We start from the raw sequence: 15106 nt of genomic DNA on the forward strand, positions 1-15106 counted from the left end.
AGATGGAGAGGAAGGATGGAGATGGGAAGGGAGGGAAAAGAGGGAGGGAGAGACAGGAGGGGCAGGAGAGAGAGAGAAAGGGATGAGTGGCCCCTGGATGGCAAGCTCTGTGGCCCCAGGTGCTGCTTGCAGACCTCTGGAGGGGAGTGCCCCCCGCAGCAGCCCTCCCTCCCTATCCCTTTCAAGCTGCGTGTGGCCCTTCTGGTGCCCTCTGTGGCTCTGAGACCCCTCCACCACCTTCCAAACCATTAATAAGACATGGGCCCCCAAGGATGGCCCCCACTTGATCCTGGAGCCACCAAAGATGGTTTCTTTGAGCCAGATTTCTCTTCATTTCATCCTTGGCCATCCTGGTCTCCTTGGAAGGTCGGGGGCCCCCAAAATGTTAGCCACCACTGCAATATGATGTCTCCAAGAAACCTGTTCTTTGAGGAACCTCGGAGTTCTGCTTTCGGGGGGTCCTTGACTTGGAAGCCTGGTCAGAGGAGCCAGCGGGGCGCCCAGCAGGGGTGTGCCAGAGCGGCGGCAAGCGGGCATATTTATGTATTCATTGGTTCACTTCCCAGAGATACATGGAGGCCGCCATAAACCTGCCTGGCCGGGGTGGCAAATTCTGTGTTTAATAGTGAAGTGGGGGGCAGCCTGCGCCCCCTTCCCCTTGCCAGGGAAAGAGACACACAGAGCACCCGAGACCACCGTCTCCTTCGGGCAAGGATTTATTCCAGAATCCCCCCTCCCTCCTGAAGGCGCCTGGAGGCTTTCTGCGCCTGGTCTCCTCCTGAACCGGCCTCTCTCTCCGTTCAGCACAAAGCAGGCCGAGCTTCTGTCCATGGAGCCCTCAGTGAGTTCCTGAAAAAGGGAAGGAGGTGTCAGGAAGGGTCTTCCTTGGGGGCTGCAGGGGGGGGACAGAGGCATTGGAGAGCCCCCTCTTCTTGCCAGGCTGGGAACCAGAGAGACCCCCCCTCCCCCGTTCTGAGGGCCTGCTCTGCTCCAGCCTCGGCCTTTGTGACACTCTGGCCAGTCTAGGCGCCTCCCTTGGGGTGTCCCCAGCCCCCCCTCCCTGGGGGAAGCGGACCCTCACTCCTGGGGCAGGCTGAAGGGCCCGTGGGGGATGGAGCAGAGGATGGTCAGCCTTCCCAAGAGATCCTGGGTCCTCCTTCTCCTCTTGGCCAGATGGACGGATCCCAGCAGAATCTCGGGGAGTAGGGGCAAAGAGAGGGGCCCCTTCTGCAGGGCTGCCGGTGGGAGGGAGGGGACCTCTCATTTCCCCCTTCCTCTCCCTCGCACTTGAGGCGGGAATTCTGCTCCTTCCCGCACGGCCTCCCACCTTTCAGGGCACCCTCCCCCAGCACCCCACACCCACCTCAAACGCGGCACCTCCGCCGGCACAACCATCGTACGTTGAAGTTGTTGGCATTCCCCTCACAGCCCCCGAAAATGAATTTCGTGCACTTGCCGGTCTTCGGCTCGTAAAACCAGCGGTGCAGTTTCTCGTTGCAAGGCCCGCGATCAGGAGGCAGCGTGCAGATGTCTGCAGGGGGGGGGGGGGGAGGGGATTAGAGGTTGGCATCAGGTGGGAAGATACTTGGATTTTTTTTTGGAAGGGAGGGTGGAAGGAAGCGGGGGAAGGAAGAAAGGGCTTCCTTTCAGGCAGGCAGGAGGTCTTTTCTGTGCAGAGCACGAATGGAGCGGAACTGGGGAGAAACCTCTTTAAACCAGAGGTGGGATTCAGCTGGTTCTGACCAGTTCTGGAGAACCGGTAGCAGAAATTTGGAGTAGTTCAGAGAACCGGCCAATCCCACCTCTGACTGGCCCCGCCAACCCCACCTCTTCTCCGACTCCCATTGAGTCCCAGCTGATCGGCCGGGTTTCCTTTGGTTGCCCTGCATGGGAGAACGGAGCTGGAAAGCAGGTCAGTGGTGTGGGGAGGGAAGGGGGATGTTACGGTATCCTTCCCCTGCCACGCCCTCCAAGCCACACCCACAGAACCGGTAGTAAAAAATATCGAGTCCCGACCCTGGTGCAAACACAGCAAATCTCTCGTTTCGGGTATTCAATTCCGAACTCTTCTCTTCACCCCCAAACGTGACCCGACTGCCTGTCTCAGGGACCCCCGTGATGCCCAGTCTCTACAGGACCCCAGACCCTCCCCCCCCACTCCCTGCCCAACAGCTGGGCTCACCAATCTCTGAGCAGGATTGCTGGCATTTCCTGAGGGTGTCGTAGGTGTTCAAGCTCCCGGGGCAGCCAAAGTCCAGGAAAAGTTGGCAGCGCTTGGCGGTCTGGTTGTAGAAGAAATGCTCTTTAGGGAGCCTACACCGCTCAAAATAGGTGGGGAAGGAGCTGCAGTCCGGCTTGGCTGCAAGAGAGCAGATTCGGGAAACTCAAAGCTTTGCTGCTCGGCTCTAGGTGCTGAGGTGGGGGGGGGGAAGAGCAGCCCCCTAATTGAGGCTAGGGAATGCAAATCAAATCAAAGGTTTATTGTCAATGCACAACTTGAGTACAATGCAATAGAAATTTTGAAAAATTGTACGGATTGCCTCTCCTCCTTACCTAAGAAAGTGACGGCCCTCGAAAGGAACCTTTTGTAAAGCAGAAGTGATAACAACGCATTCAAAGCAGCCTCTGAATACCATTAGGGGAATTCTGGGAGCTGAAGTCCACCTGTCTTAAGGTGGCCCAGGTTGGAGACCCCCCCTCCCCCCTTTGCCTTCGTTCCACGGTTATATTTTAACTGACCCTCAGTGAGCCTGAAGCCCTGGGAAACGTCACAGCCCAAATGCTGGTCCTGCACCCCATAGAATCCTACAATCCTAAGGCTGGAAGGGATCTCAGAGGTAACAGAGAACAGATAATCAGAGTTGGAAGGGACCTTGTAGGTCATCTAGCCCAACCCCCCATCCAAGTGGGAGACCCACACCATTTCTGACAAATGGTAGTCCAATCTCTTCTTGGAAGCCTCCAGGGATGAAGCTCCCACAACTTCTGAGGGCAAATTTCTGTTGCATTGGTTGATTGTTCTCACTGTCAGAAAGTTTCTCCTTATTTCCAGGTTGAATCTCTCCTGGATCCGTTTCCATCCATTCTTCCTTGTCTGGCCTTCGGGTGCCTTGGAGAATAGCTTGACCCCCTTCCTCCTCCTCTCTGGGGCAGCCCCTCAAATATCGGAAGGCTGCTATCCTGTCTCCCCTGGTCCTCCTCTTCACCAGACTGGCCAGGCCCAGTTCCTGCAACTGTTCTTCATATGTTTTAGTCTCCAGTCTCTTAATCATCCGGGTTGCTCCTCTCTGTACTTTTTCTAGAGTCTCAACACCTTTTTGTAATGTGGTGAACAGAACTGGATGCGGGACTCTGGGTGTGGTCTTACCAAGGCTTTATGGAGTGGTATTAGTACCTCCCTTGATCTTGAGTGTATCCCTCTGTTAATGCAATTTAGGATTGCATTAGTTTTTTTGGCTGCTGCTGCACACGGCTGGCTCCTATTTAGCTGGTTGTCCACTAAGACTCCACTAAGATCCTCCTCCCAGTTCCTGCTATTGAGCCTGGTTTCACCCAGTCTATATGTGTCCTTTGGGTTTTTCTTGCCTAAGTGTAGGACTTTACTTTTCTCTACATTTCATTTTATTGGATAGGAACCAATGCTTAATTCTGTCAAGATCCATCTGGATCTTCAGCCTATCTTCTTGGGTGTCAGCTATTCCTGCCAGCTTAGTATCATCTGCAAATTTGGTAAGTTCCCCTTCTATTCCCTCATCCAAGTCGTTAATGGAGATATTGAAGAGTCCTGGGCCTGACTTCCGGTTTGAAGGGCTTTGGCAACAGACAGAAATCTGCGATCATGCGCAGTTTGTATCTGGGCTCGCTGCTGGAGCGCCCCAAACTGGCTGGTTTCAGGGCTAAGCCACCCCGTAGAGGTGGTGAAGAAGGGGGAAGACCGCCAGCAGGGTCGAGGAGAGCCGCATCTCTCCTCCTCAGCTGGCCATTACTCCCTTTCCTGAAGGCGATTGCAGCAGTGGTCAGAAATGGCGACCACAAAGAAGAACTCGACCAGAAAAGAATGTGCAGGAGGAAGATAAGAAGTGAAAGTTTTGGCTGACCGGGTTAAATTGTAAAAGCAACAACCAAGGTACCCTGGAATTTAAACTTACAAAAAATAACATCGCTCCCAAAGAAGAGTTGGAAGCAGCAAAGGAAAGTGAAAAGGGAAAAGTTTGCCTTTTTCCCCCTTCTCTCCCTTTCCCTATACTGACAACTAAGAGACTTAAGAAATTGGAAAAATCAGCTTTGACATCAATAGGCAATTAAGCTGAAAATAAAACAAAATGCCAAAGGGATAATAAAGAATTCTGCACATTAAAAACTTTCTTTTTCATAAGCAGGAAGGGATAGAAAAAGAATAAGGGCAGGATCTGGAAGAGGGAGGAGATTGCCTGGAATTAAAAAGAATCTAAAGTAAAACTTTAACAAGACTTCTAAAAGATACATTTTAACTGAAACTTGGCAACTAAATAGGAACCCCAGGAAGAGAAAGTGAAAAAAGAGCAAAAAAGAAACAGCTTGCGTGTATTTGGATTATTTAGTGATCTTTGGATTTTTGGTTATTATATTTGAATGACTGAAATCAACTGGGTTGTTGTTTAAAAATTTATACAATGGCACCACTTCTGGATGAATTGAAAATGGAACTTAAAAAGTACAAAGAAGATGCACAAGAAGGGAAGGGTTCTTTTGGCTTCATCTTTCAATTCTTAGAAATGGAGATTTGGAACTATGAGAAACAACAAGAAAAGACTGCAAAACAAGAAGACTGGGACAAAGAAGAAGCCATCTTTAATGAACAAGTAATTCTATGTGGGGAAGAAAAAGGAAAGGAGGGAAAAGAGAATGGAGAATTTAAGACAATTAAATTAAAACAACCAAAGAAAAAATAATAATTCAAAAAATAAGTATAATACTGGAAAGCAACAGAAAAGGGGAATACAGAAGAGAGAAATAGAGGAAGAGAGACAAGGGGGTAAAAAGGGGAGAGAGAAGAAGAGAGGGAAGAAGGAAAGGAAAAGAAGTTACAAAGGACCGGAGCAAGATATAGAGAAACAGGACCTATTTAGAGATAATGGGTGAAAATTTAACTGAAAAAGGGATTCTGTAAAGGTACATAAGATTGTATTGTTATATTAGTAATAGAAATAACTTTAGAAAATTGGAAATGATGTATGATCAAAATGAGGGATAAAATAGTTAGTGTAATTTAGTGAAATGTTTGTGAATAAAATAAGTGAAATAAAATAAATGAGAAAATTGAATTAGAAAGGAACAGGAACATTTTAATTTGTTAATGTTTTATAAAATATAAGTGAAGAGGGGGAAAATTAACTATGGAAAGCTTATAATTGTTCCCATAGAAGTATGATATTTAATTGAAAAGTAATGTTAAAGATGTTAAGACTTTAATGAATATTAATATTAATGATAGAATTGAATTGGAATGGAATGTTGTTTTAATTATATACATTTATATATTTTTTTCTTTTTTAAAGAATACAGTGTGTATTTTAAGAATGTACCAATGTACATTTTAAGAATGTACCAAGCAGAACCTGAACAGAGAAATCTCACCCCCAGAGCATCCCCCAAAACAATTAAGCCAGGCTGCGCAGAAACATAAGGCTGCGCTACCCACATGGCCCACGGGAACGCTCCTCGCCCACTCACTCTTTACCCAGGACCCTTGACTTTCTGTTTTTCCTTTTTCTGACCATCATCTGTTCTTCTGTGCCGATTAGCTAGGAAGCAGGAAATGGTTGGATTTCTTGCTTTCTGGCTAGTCTTTAGATTTTCAGCTCTGCTTTTAAGTACAGCCAAACCTCCCTTAGGACTGAAGGTTTGCTTGCAAGCAAATTCAGTGCAGACTCACGGCAAGCAAATTTGAGAGACTAAGCTAGTTGATGGCAGATAGATAGATCACAGAATGATTCTGTGAGCAACTCAATCTGCCTGCTTTGCCTGAAGTTGCTCTTTTTTAAAAAAAAAATAAAAAATGCAATATTTTCACATGAGTTTGCTTGCAAGCAAATTTTATGTGACAGACTGAGCTAGCCGATGGCAGATAGATTTCTGAATGAATCTGTGAGCAACTCAATCTGCCTGCCTGCTTTGCCTAATTTTGAATAAAAGTTGCTCTTTTTTTATAAAAAAAATCAATATTTATATAAATATTTATATTTACATAGAAGCCATGCCCAGCCAGTCACATGACCACCAAGCCACACCCACAAATCAGGCCACACCCCCAGAACCAGTTAGTAGTCCCTGGGATCTAAAATTATGAGTTTGGTGGTCCCTGAGGTCCAAAAGGTTGGCGAGCCCTGGACTAGATGACCTTCCACAGCCTGCGAACTCTTAGGTTCTTTAATTCTATCGATATTTGTATCAAGCCTCCTAACTCCCTGCTCCGTTCCTGAGTGTTAACGTTATAATCTTTATAAAATTAATTGTGTTAATAGAATTATACTGTAATTATTTTTCACTTGGTTTCCTAATCTGTAATCTGCCCAGAGTCACCTCGTAGGGGAGATGCGCGGCATAGAAATGTAATCAATCAATCAATCAATCAATCAATGAATCGAGCCTTAAAAGAAGCCGCGGGTGGGCGCCTGCGACCCCCTCCGGCAGCGTTTGCCCCGGGGGAGAGGCGGGGACCCTCCGTTCATCGACGTCTCCTCCTCGGATTCTGCCCGACTCCGGACCTCCCCCTCCGCTCCCCTTCCGCGCCCGACCCCTTCCGTAGGGCCGCTCCTCGCCTGCCTTCCGACGGCCGTCCGGAGGGCGATGGCCCCGAGGTGGGCGGCCTCCTTGGCCAGCCGGGGTCTTGCCCGAAGGAGCCCGAAGGAAAGCCCGCCCGGCAGAGCCTCGCTCGCCCCTCTCCCGTCTGGGGCTTCGCGGGGGACGGAGGGCGGCTGTTCTCGCGTCCAGGGAAGCCCAACGGGGGTCTCGGGGGGCGCAGAGCAGGGTGCGGGTGGGGGGTTTCCCCTTGGGCGTCCGGGGCGCATCCCGGTGGCTCCACCTGGGGCGTTCCGAGGGAGCGGGGCTCTCGGGGTCCCCCCAACCGAAGACCCCTCTGGACCCCCTCCCGCCTCGCCCCACTCACAGCTGCCCCGCCGGGAGAGCAGGGGGCTCCAGAGGGCGAAGGCGACCCCCAAGAGGAGCGGGAGGGGCTGCGACCGGAGCCCATGGCGACGGCTGGGCGACTGAGCCTCCCCGCCTCCTCTCCGGGGCTAAGAGCAACCCGTCCCCGCCCCGTCCCGCCCCTCCCGCCCCGCGCCTCCGGATGGCTCCGGCGGGAAGGTTGCCTCCCCGGGGTCCGGCGGGGAAACGTCGGCGGGCGGAGTGGCCGGGAGGGCTCCGTGGACTACAACTCCCATCTCCTGGCGATTGGCTCAGAGTCACCCAGCCACTTTCAGGGCTAAGGAGAGACCAGAACTCCTAACTTTCCCAGGGTTTAGTCTGGTTTTGACTTTGAACGATTTTGATCTTTTGTCCTTTCAAATAACGTTGCAGTAATTAATTTCTTTTCATTTCTTTTTCTCCCTCAGAAAAGTTTTCCAACCTTTAACAAGCCCGTTTTGGAATTCTAGCAGAGAAAATTATCTGGTCGCTGTCTTAACTTAGCGTTTCCATATCCCTTTTATAGATGAAGACACCTTGCGCGTCCAGTGCAGCCTCTTTTTCCTTGTCCTTCTTGTAGGAAATCGTGTTTCTCTCCAGGCGGAGATCTCATTCCCCACCTTGTCTGGTGGAACCTCTTCCCCTTCCACGACCTCGTCCGCACACAGTCCACCTACCAAGGCCCTTAGAATTAACATCCGGCTCTGTGGTTCAGCATGGGACGTTCAACATCTCCAGTGCTGAAATATTTTGCTTCGTTCTTTTGTTGTAGGCTAAGTTTAAGTGTCTCCTAAATTGTAATGTTTAGTTCTTTCTAGTCCAATTTTTCTTCCCCCCCCCCATCTTACTAATTTTTTAAAATCGACTGTATTTTCCCACAGGAAGATTTTTTTATAATTAATTCCAAAATTGTATTTTAAACGTATAGGGTCCCCAAGTCCATTTGTAACTTTCTAAAATCAATGTTTTAATTACCCCTTTGCTGTATATATATGTATGCATCTCTCTCTCTGTGTGTATTCCTATGTGTAGATAGATGTATAGAAGTTATAACTTCTTTTGTTAGGGGTTCAAAGAAAACTCCTCCGGTGCTGTCAAACCTATCAGCCTAAAGATTCCTAATGAGCAATTTTCAAAAGAGATTAGAAAATAAAGCTTGTGAAACTGCTGTCTTGTTATCTCCTTTTGAGGAGCAGCTGTCCGGAGCACTTGTGGGCAATCTCAGGTCCTCTCTGTCCAGAGGAGAGGAACAACCCTTCTACTTGCTGGCTCTTCATCCACTAATGGTCACCAGCTCTGCTTTTCTTCAGTCCCCCATTTCAATCCCCTCAGGTCCAAAAGTCTCCTTCAATATTTTCATTGTTCTAATGTTTTACAACATTTTACAGGCTCGTTAATCGTTCCTCAACCAAATAATTTTACTGTCTTAGGGAGTCTTTAATTTTTGAAATCATGAAATTGCTTATCTTTATTGTCTCTTGTAAAAACCAAAACAGAATCCTTTCCCCACAAAATGCTGTTTGTTCTTGGTAATTAATTTCAAAATCTTATTGTAATAAGTTTCAATATTCCAATTTCATCTGGACCCTTATCATCTTATTTATTTATTTTATTTATATTGCCGCCTATTTGCCCATGGCTTCTTGAGGTGGCTTACACAACATAAAACCATATTTAAAACAAAACAATAAAAATAAAAACAATAAAAACTAATAAAAAGAATCAAATAAATTAGTAAAGTACAAGAGAACAAAATTTGGGAAAACAAAAAACAAAACAAAACAAAAAACCCAATTCCCACATCCCGCCCCGATGACAGCAGATCACACAAGCCATTTGATGGGCTCCATCCCTCTCTAGGTTCCCCAGGCCCAGAGTGGGGGCCGTTCTAATCTCTGGGGGAATGATATTCCAGAGAGAGGGAGCCACCACGGAGAAGGACCTTCTTCTGGGTCCCACCAGGTGTATCTCCTTCAGGGGTGGGACCCGCAACATTCCCTGCCTCCTTGCTCTGATGGGTCGGGTAGATGTGACCGACAAGAGAGGGTCCCTCGGATCACCTGGTCTCAAGACACGAAGGGCTTTAAAGGTGCCAACCAGCACCTTGAATTGCACCCGGAAGCAAATCGGCAGCCGATGCAGCTCCCGCAGGAGAGGTGAAACGTGCACACCGGGATCTGCACAAAACCGTGCGGGCCGCTGCATTTTGCATTTAGCTTTTTGCTGTTTATTTTGGATACTTTACATTATTAAGTTTATGATTAAAATGTTCCTTCACTCAGGTTTGAAGGGAAACTTGTCACTCCAAAGATTTCTAATAACTTAGAAGTAGCTAATGAGAAATGATTAGAAAATGACATTTGCAAACTCAGTGTCCTTTAAAAGATTCTGCCACAGATGTGAGCAAGATGGCTAATCCCATCATCTCCCTGTGCCCAAAGCCATGGAAAACCTCTGTCTTGTTATCTCCTGATGAGGAGCAGCTGTCCGGGTCACATGTGGGCAATCTCCTGTCTTCTCCTTATCCAAGATGTTCCAAGGAATCAGTTTACTTATAACAGGATCCATCAAAACTCCACCATTCTCATCAGAACGATCCTGAATCCAGTACCTGAATTCAGTTGGTGGGGAATTCTCCTCTCTCAGGCAAGGCAGAGGAGTTTAGCTTTGTGTTTGGTCAACTGTAGAGTTCCCAAGATCACCCAATGGCCCATTTATGAGCAGATCCAGCCCACTAATTTTATGGAGCACACCACGGCAACTGAGCTCGAACAGAACAGAATTTGTACAATTGCTGGTCCTTAGACATGGCACCTACAACAAGCATATGGAGGCCACTGCTCAAAAGGTCTGGGATACCTTCAGGGGCCAAACACTGGCGGCTCCCATGAGCTCTACTTGTATACAGGTGTTAATACATGGAATAATAGAGTTGGAAGGGACCTTGGAGGTCTTTCTAGTCTTCTGCTCAAGCAGACGACCCTACACCATGTTCTACCACAGGGGTCGGCAACCTTTTGGACCTCAGGGACAACCAAACTCATAATTTTAAATCCCGTGGACCACTAATATGAATTTTGACTGATGGTGGCTTGCTGATGGTGGTGGGAAAGTCGGTCCCCTGTTCCAGAGCTGCAGTAGTCACAGGACTGGCCCCTTGGTCATCCTGCTGCTTGTCCACCCAGGTGCGCTGGCCTGCCATGGACTGGAGGAGCTGCTCCGGGATAACCAAAGGGTCAATCTTATGACTACTGCAGCTCTGGAATAGGGGACCGACTTTCCCACCAACGTCAGCAATCCATCCTGAGTTGGATTTCCCTCCCCACCATGGCTCTACTCAAGGTTTGCGCTTGGCTGAAGGGTGGAGGCCAGCGGGTGGTTGGGCCATGTAGGTGGTGCAGCCTTGTGTTCCCGCGCAGCCTGGATTAATTGCTTTTGGGGGAAAAAAATTTTCTGTGGACCACCAAACTTTTCTCATGGCCCACCAGTTGGCAACCACTCTTCTAGCAGATGTGAGATCAGAGTCCTAGCCAATCGCCAGCTGAGCACGATCACCGTCCACCGCCCTAATCGATGGGCATATTTCAGAGCAAGAATTTCACCTCGTTGTACACGAGGTTGCAACGTACATCAGAGGAAAAAGAGGAGATCCACTGGGGCCCGAAAGGAACATGCCGTGATTGTCCTGGATGAGGACAGAAGCTTCCTCATTCATCTGGCAGTGAGGAGGCCCCGGCGGGTTCTCTTAGAAAGCTGAATGGTTCCTTATATTTAGGAATATAAGAAAATGATTGATACACAAGGGATGTTGAGAACAGTACAAGAACTAAAACAACAAGGCATAGAAATTGATTGGTGGCCCTATATGCAAATTCAGACAAGATATAAAAAAGACAAGGAAGAATATGGATTTTATAAAGACCAACAACAATTAGATAAAATAATTCAGGGCACAGAAGTGAAAATGATATTTAAAATATACAGCCTTCTTCTGAATTTCAAAATGGAAGAAGAAATTGTAAAAGAAACAATGATAGTTTGGGTGAAAAATTTGGGATGTAATATTCTATTAGAATACTGGGAAAAATGTGGGGAAAAATTATAAACTAATATTATCAGCAGTGTATAAAGAAAACATATAAAAATGTTCTATAGTTGGTATTTACTCCCTACCAGATTGGCAAAGATGTTCCCAACAAGGAGACCAAATTGCTGAAAATGTAAAAACAAACAGGACACCTTCCTCCATATGTGGTGAACATGCTCGGAAGCTAAAAATTACTGGAGTAGAATTCATAAGTCAATAGAGGAAATAGCGAAAAAAAAATTGAATTCAGACTGGAACTGTTTCTATTAGGAATATTAAGAGAAGAACATACTAAGACAGATGTATATATTATTTCACATATAAAAAGAGCAGCCAGGATTGTGTACGCACAGTACTGGAAACAGGAAAATATACCATCTGAGGGGAGAGTGTCGGGGTGGGATTCTACAGGTTTGCACCTATTCGCTAGAACTGGTTGTTAACATTCTAAGCAGTTGGGAGAACCGGTTGTTAGAAGAAATTACAGGGCTAATCCTGTAAAGAAGGCAGGAAGGAAACATTCTGGTGTTGCTTACAGAAACTGCCTCTCCGTTAACCCTCATTACATTCTTGGCAGGACTAGACTTCCTGTCTCTGGAACTTCTCTGGAGTTATTTTCCCTTCCTTTGCGGGTAGTTTGCTTGTGTGGAGTGACCATTCAAAGTTACAGTGGCATTGAAAAAAGTGACTTATGACCATTTTCACACTTATGACTGTTGCAGCATCCCCATGGTCAAGAGAGGCCAGGCGAGGAGTTGCGTGCCTCTATGTGAGTGATGTTGAGTTGGCCGTGCCCAGCCAATAACATGACCACCAAGCCATGTCCACCCAGTCACATGACCACCAAGCCATGCCCACCACCCTTTAAGCCACGCCCACAGAACCGGTTGTTAAAAATTTGAATCCCACCCCTGGAGAGTGGGATTAAGAACGATTCTGGACAGGCTGACTCTCAAGTTAAAAGATAGAAATGAAATTATTTAGTCTGGGATGCCTGGTATATCTGGTTAGACAATACACATACAAATAACATAGTAATTGATATATGAATATGAATGTTGACGATGTTGTAACATTGTTGGAAATATAAATATGTTTTTAAATTATTGGAAAATGTTTAATAAAATTTATTTTTTTAAAAAAAGGCTGAATGGACCCTAAAATGTAGCTTTGCTGCATCCTGGTTGTTACTTGCTATGCTGCATTGGTTAGGATGACACACCTCAGTATACTGTGTGATATTACTCCACGATTAGAGAGTTGGTGTAGTAGCGGCACAAGGAATAATGATGGAATGGGTGAGAAGTAACAGAGTAACTGAATGAAAGAGTTGGAAGGGATTTTGGAGGTCTTCTGGTCCAGGGGTCGCCAACCTTTTGGACCTCAGGGATCACCAAATGCATAATTTTAAATCCTGCAGACCAGAGACCCTGGAAAAATCCCCCCAAAAGTCTGCAGGAAAATTCCCCCACCCCGTTTTCCTACCGATCGTTCTTTATTTGGGATCGCAGGATACTGTCTCCAGCTCCATTCTCGGGGTGGCGGGGGGGAGAGACTTTTGGCTTCATGCAAGGAAAGCAGCAGAAGTCTTTCTTTCTATACCCCAAACTCCGCCAGAAATGAGTCTTGTGGCGGCACAGCTTCTTGGAGCAGGAGGCCTTGCAGGGTCCCAAAGACTCATTTCTGGAGGAGTTTGGGGGTGGTGGTGGGGAGAAAGAAAGACTTTGACTGCTTTCCTTGCGTGCAGCCAAAAGTAGAAGAAGAAAGAAGCGGAAAGAAGCAGCCCGGTGGCCAGGCCAGGCACATGGGGCACGTGGGGCAAGTTCCCCCCTCCCCTCACTACCTCATGGTGTTCACAATGCAAGTGACGCAAGCCTGGATTAATTGCTTTGGGGGGGGGGGGAGGAACATTTCCCTGCGGACCACCAACATTTTCTTGTGGATCACCAGTGGTCCCTGTCCCCCTGGTTGGTGACCATTGTTCCAGTCCAACCCCTATACCAGGAGTGTCCAACTTTGGAACTTTGAAGCTCCCAGAATTCCCCAGCTCCCCATGCTGCCTGGGGAATTCTGGGAGTTGAAAGCCACAAGTCTTAAGTCCACTCCTCCCGAGACCATTCCAGGCAAATGGCTGCCCTTGAGGATGTTCTGTAGACAGACGTTCTTGTTCATGGAACTGCAAAAACTACATGGACAACGCAAACAGCCAGCTGTGTCTCAGGACCAGCAATTGTACAATTTCTAAATTGTGTTCGAGCTCAGCTGCTGTGGTGTCCCTCATGAAATTAGTGGGCTGGATCTGCTCATAAACGGGCACTGGGTGATCTTGACGGGAACAGTAGAGTTGACCAAGGTTTTTTTTTATATATATACCTGTGTTTCCCTGAAAATAAGACCAGGTCTTATATTATTGTGGCCATCAAAAAAGGCACCAGGTCTTGTTTTCAGGGAGGTCTTATTTTTTTCCCCATGTACCAGGAGGCGGGGTGGGGGGTGATCTGTACCTGGCACCTCGCGTCTCCTTGCCTAACAGTCTTACCAGCAGCTTGGTCTGCAAAACAGCTGATCTTCGGGCCCTGCTGGGTGCTGCACCTCTCTGGCTAGCTGTGTGAGGCAGGCATGGCGCTTCCCCTGGTTGCCCTCCGTTTTTGCCTCACCTTGCCTTCTGCCCAGCGCAGCCCACTGCCAAGGTCCAGCTGCCCCAGCAGCCTCCACGACATTCCGCTGGAGCTACCCCATGCAGAATCGGTAAGAGAGCTGCAGCACCTGCCGGGGCCCGAATAGAGCCGGGTTCAGTGTAACTGTAAGCCCAGAGCCTGCAGAACTGAGTAGAATGCAGGCCAGCACCCAGCAGCAGCTGAAAGGTGGCGGTGGGCAAGGTAGCACAGGCAGCACGGCTCCACTGGCAATTGCTCGCCAAGGGGCCCGGGCAGACTGACGGCCCTGCAGGGAAGCCACAATCAAGGCTGCCATCAGCAACAGGGGCCACTTGACAGCCAGCATGGCACTCACCACAGCCGAGAAGTGACCCAGCAACAGCTGGGCCAGCAGGCCGCAGGGGTGAGAAGTGCCCTGCCAGACAGGCACTGAAGTACCTCCACTGCAGCTGCAGATAGAGATAGATAGATAGGGAGGGGGGGGGGAGGGAGGGAGGGAGAGAGCAATCTGATCCAACCTCAGAGAGTTATACCAGGGGGCTGGCAGTGTTGTGTCTCTCTGTCTCTCTTTCTTTCTCTCTCTTTCTTTGTCTCTCTGTCTCTCTCTTTCTTTGTCTCTATGTCTCTCTTTCTCTTTCCCTTTCTCTTTCTCTCTCTCTGTCTCTGCTTCTGTCTCTCTGTCTCTCGCTCTCTGTCTCTGTCTCTCTCTCTCTCACACACACACACACCAGACACACACACAGAGGTCCCTCCCACACTCCCCAGGGCAGCCACATCCCTTCACTAGCCTGCTTTCCAGCTGTGTTCTCTGTCGCCGCGTGCAGGGCAAAAAACTCGGCCTGTGGGACTACGGTAAAAAGAAATAGTTCAGACCTTCCAACTCCATGAGATCATTTTTGTTCGTGAGAAGTTGGAAGAACTGAACTGTTTTCTTTCTACCGTACTGCCACAGACTACTTTTCTTGTTCTGCATGTGGTAGTGGTGAATGAAGCTGGAAAGCCGGTGAGTGAAGGGACGTGGCTCCGTGGGCTGCAGTGATGGGGCTGAGCCTTCGTGAGGTGACCGGGGAAGGGAAGAGCTGCATCCTGTGCTGGCCACGCCCACCCCCTTCACTAGGGCCTATTTTTGAGGTAGCCTTTATATTAGCCCCCCCTCAAACCCAGGCTAGGCCTTATTTTTGGGGTAGGGCATATTTTT

The 15106-nt window shown here is 48.1% G+C and overlaps 1 protein-coding gene across 1 annotated transcript; it reads right to left on the reverse strand.

The window, feature by feature from the left end:
• Positions 1–603: 603 nt before the first annotated feature.
• On the reverse strand, positions 604–13971 carry LOC113452177 (BPTI/Kunitz domain-containing protein-like). The gene is made up of 5 exons (XM_026723618.2): positions 13909–13971; positions 7148–7274; positions 2183–2359; positions 1364–1531; positions 604–849 (listed from the first exon to the last, which is right to left on the reverse strand). Exons 1-4 carry the CDS (start codon positions 13969–13971, stop codon positions 1365–1367), a joined length of 534 nt encoding a protein of 177 aa, XP_026579403.2. The 3' UTR covers positions 604–849; position 1364.
• Positions 13972–15106: the final 1135 nt, after the last annotated feature.

The sequence above is a fragment of the Pseudonaja textilis genome, chromosome 3 (genome assembly GCF_049901715.1).
Source record: "Pseudonaja textilis isolate UNSWEBS1 chromosome 3, rPseTex1.2, whole genome shotgun sequence".
Taxonomy (NCBI): domain Eukaryota; kingdom Metazoa; phylum Chordata; class Lepidosauria; order Squamata; family Elapidae; genus Pseudonaja; species Pseudonaja textilis.

Excerpts from the sequence above, each read along its gene's own strand:
- LOC113452177 (XM_026723618.2), bottom strand. The coding sequence starts at position 13,971 with ATGTCGTGGAGGCTGCTGGGGCAGCTGGACCTTGGCAGTGGGCTGCGC. Across the intron at positions 2,360-7,147 it reads GCTCTCCCGGCGGGGCAGCT|CCAAGCCGGACTGCAGCTCC; the intron begins GTGAGTGGGGCG and ends GCTCTCTTGCAG. Across the intron at positions 1,532-2,182 it reads GCAATCCTGCTCAGAGATTG|ACATCTGCACGCTGCCTCCT; the intron begins GTGAGCCCAGCT and ends CCCCCCCTGCAG.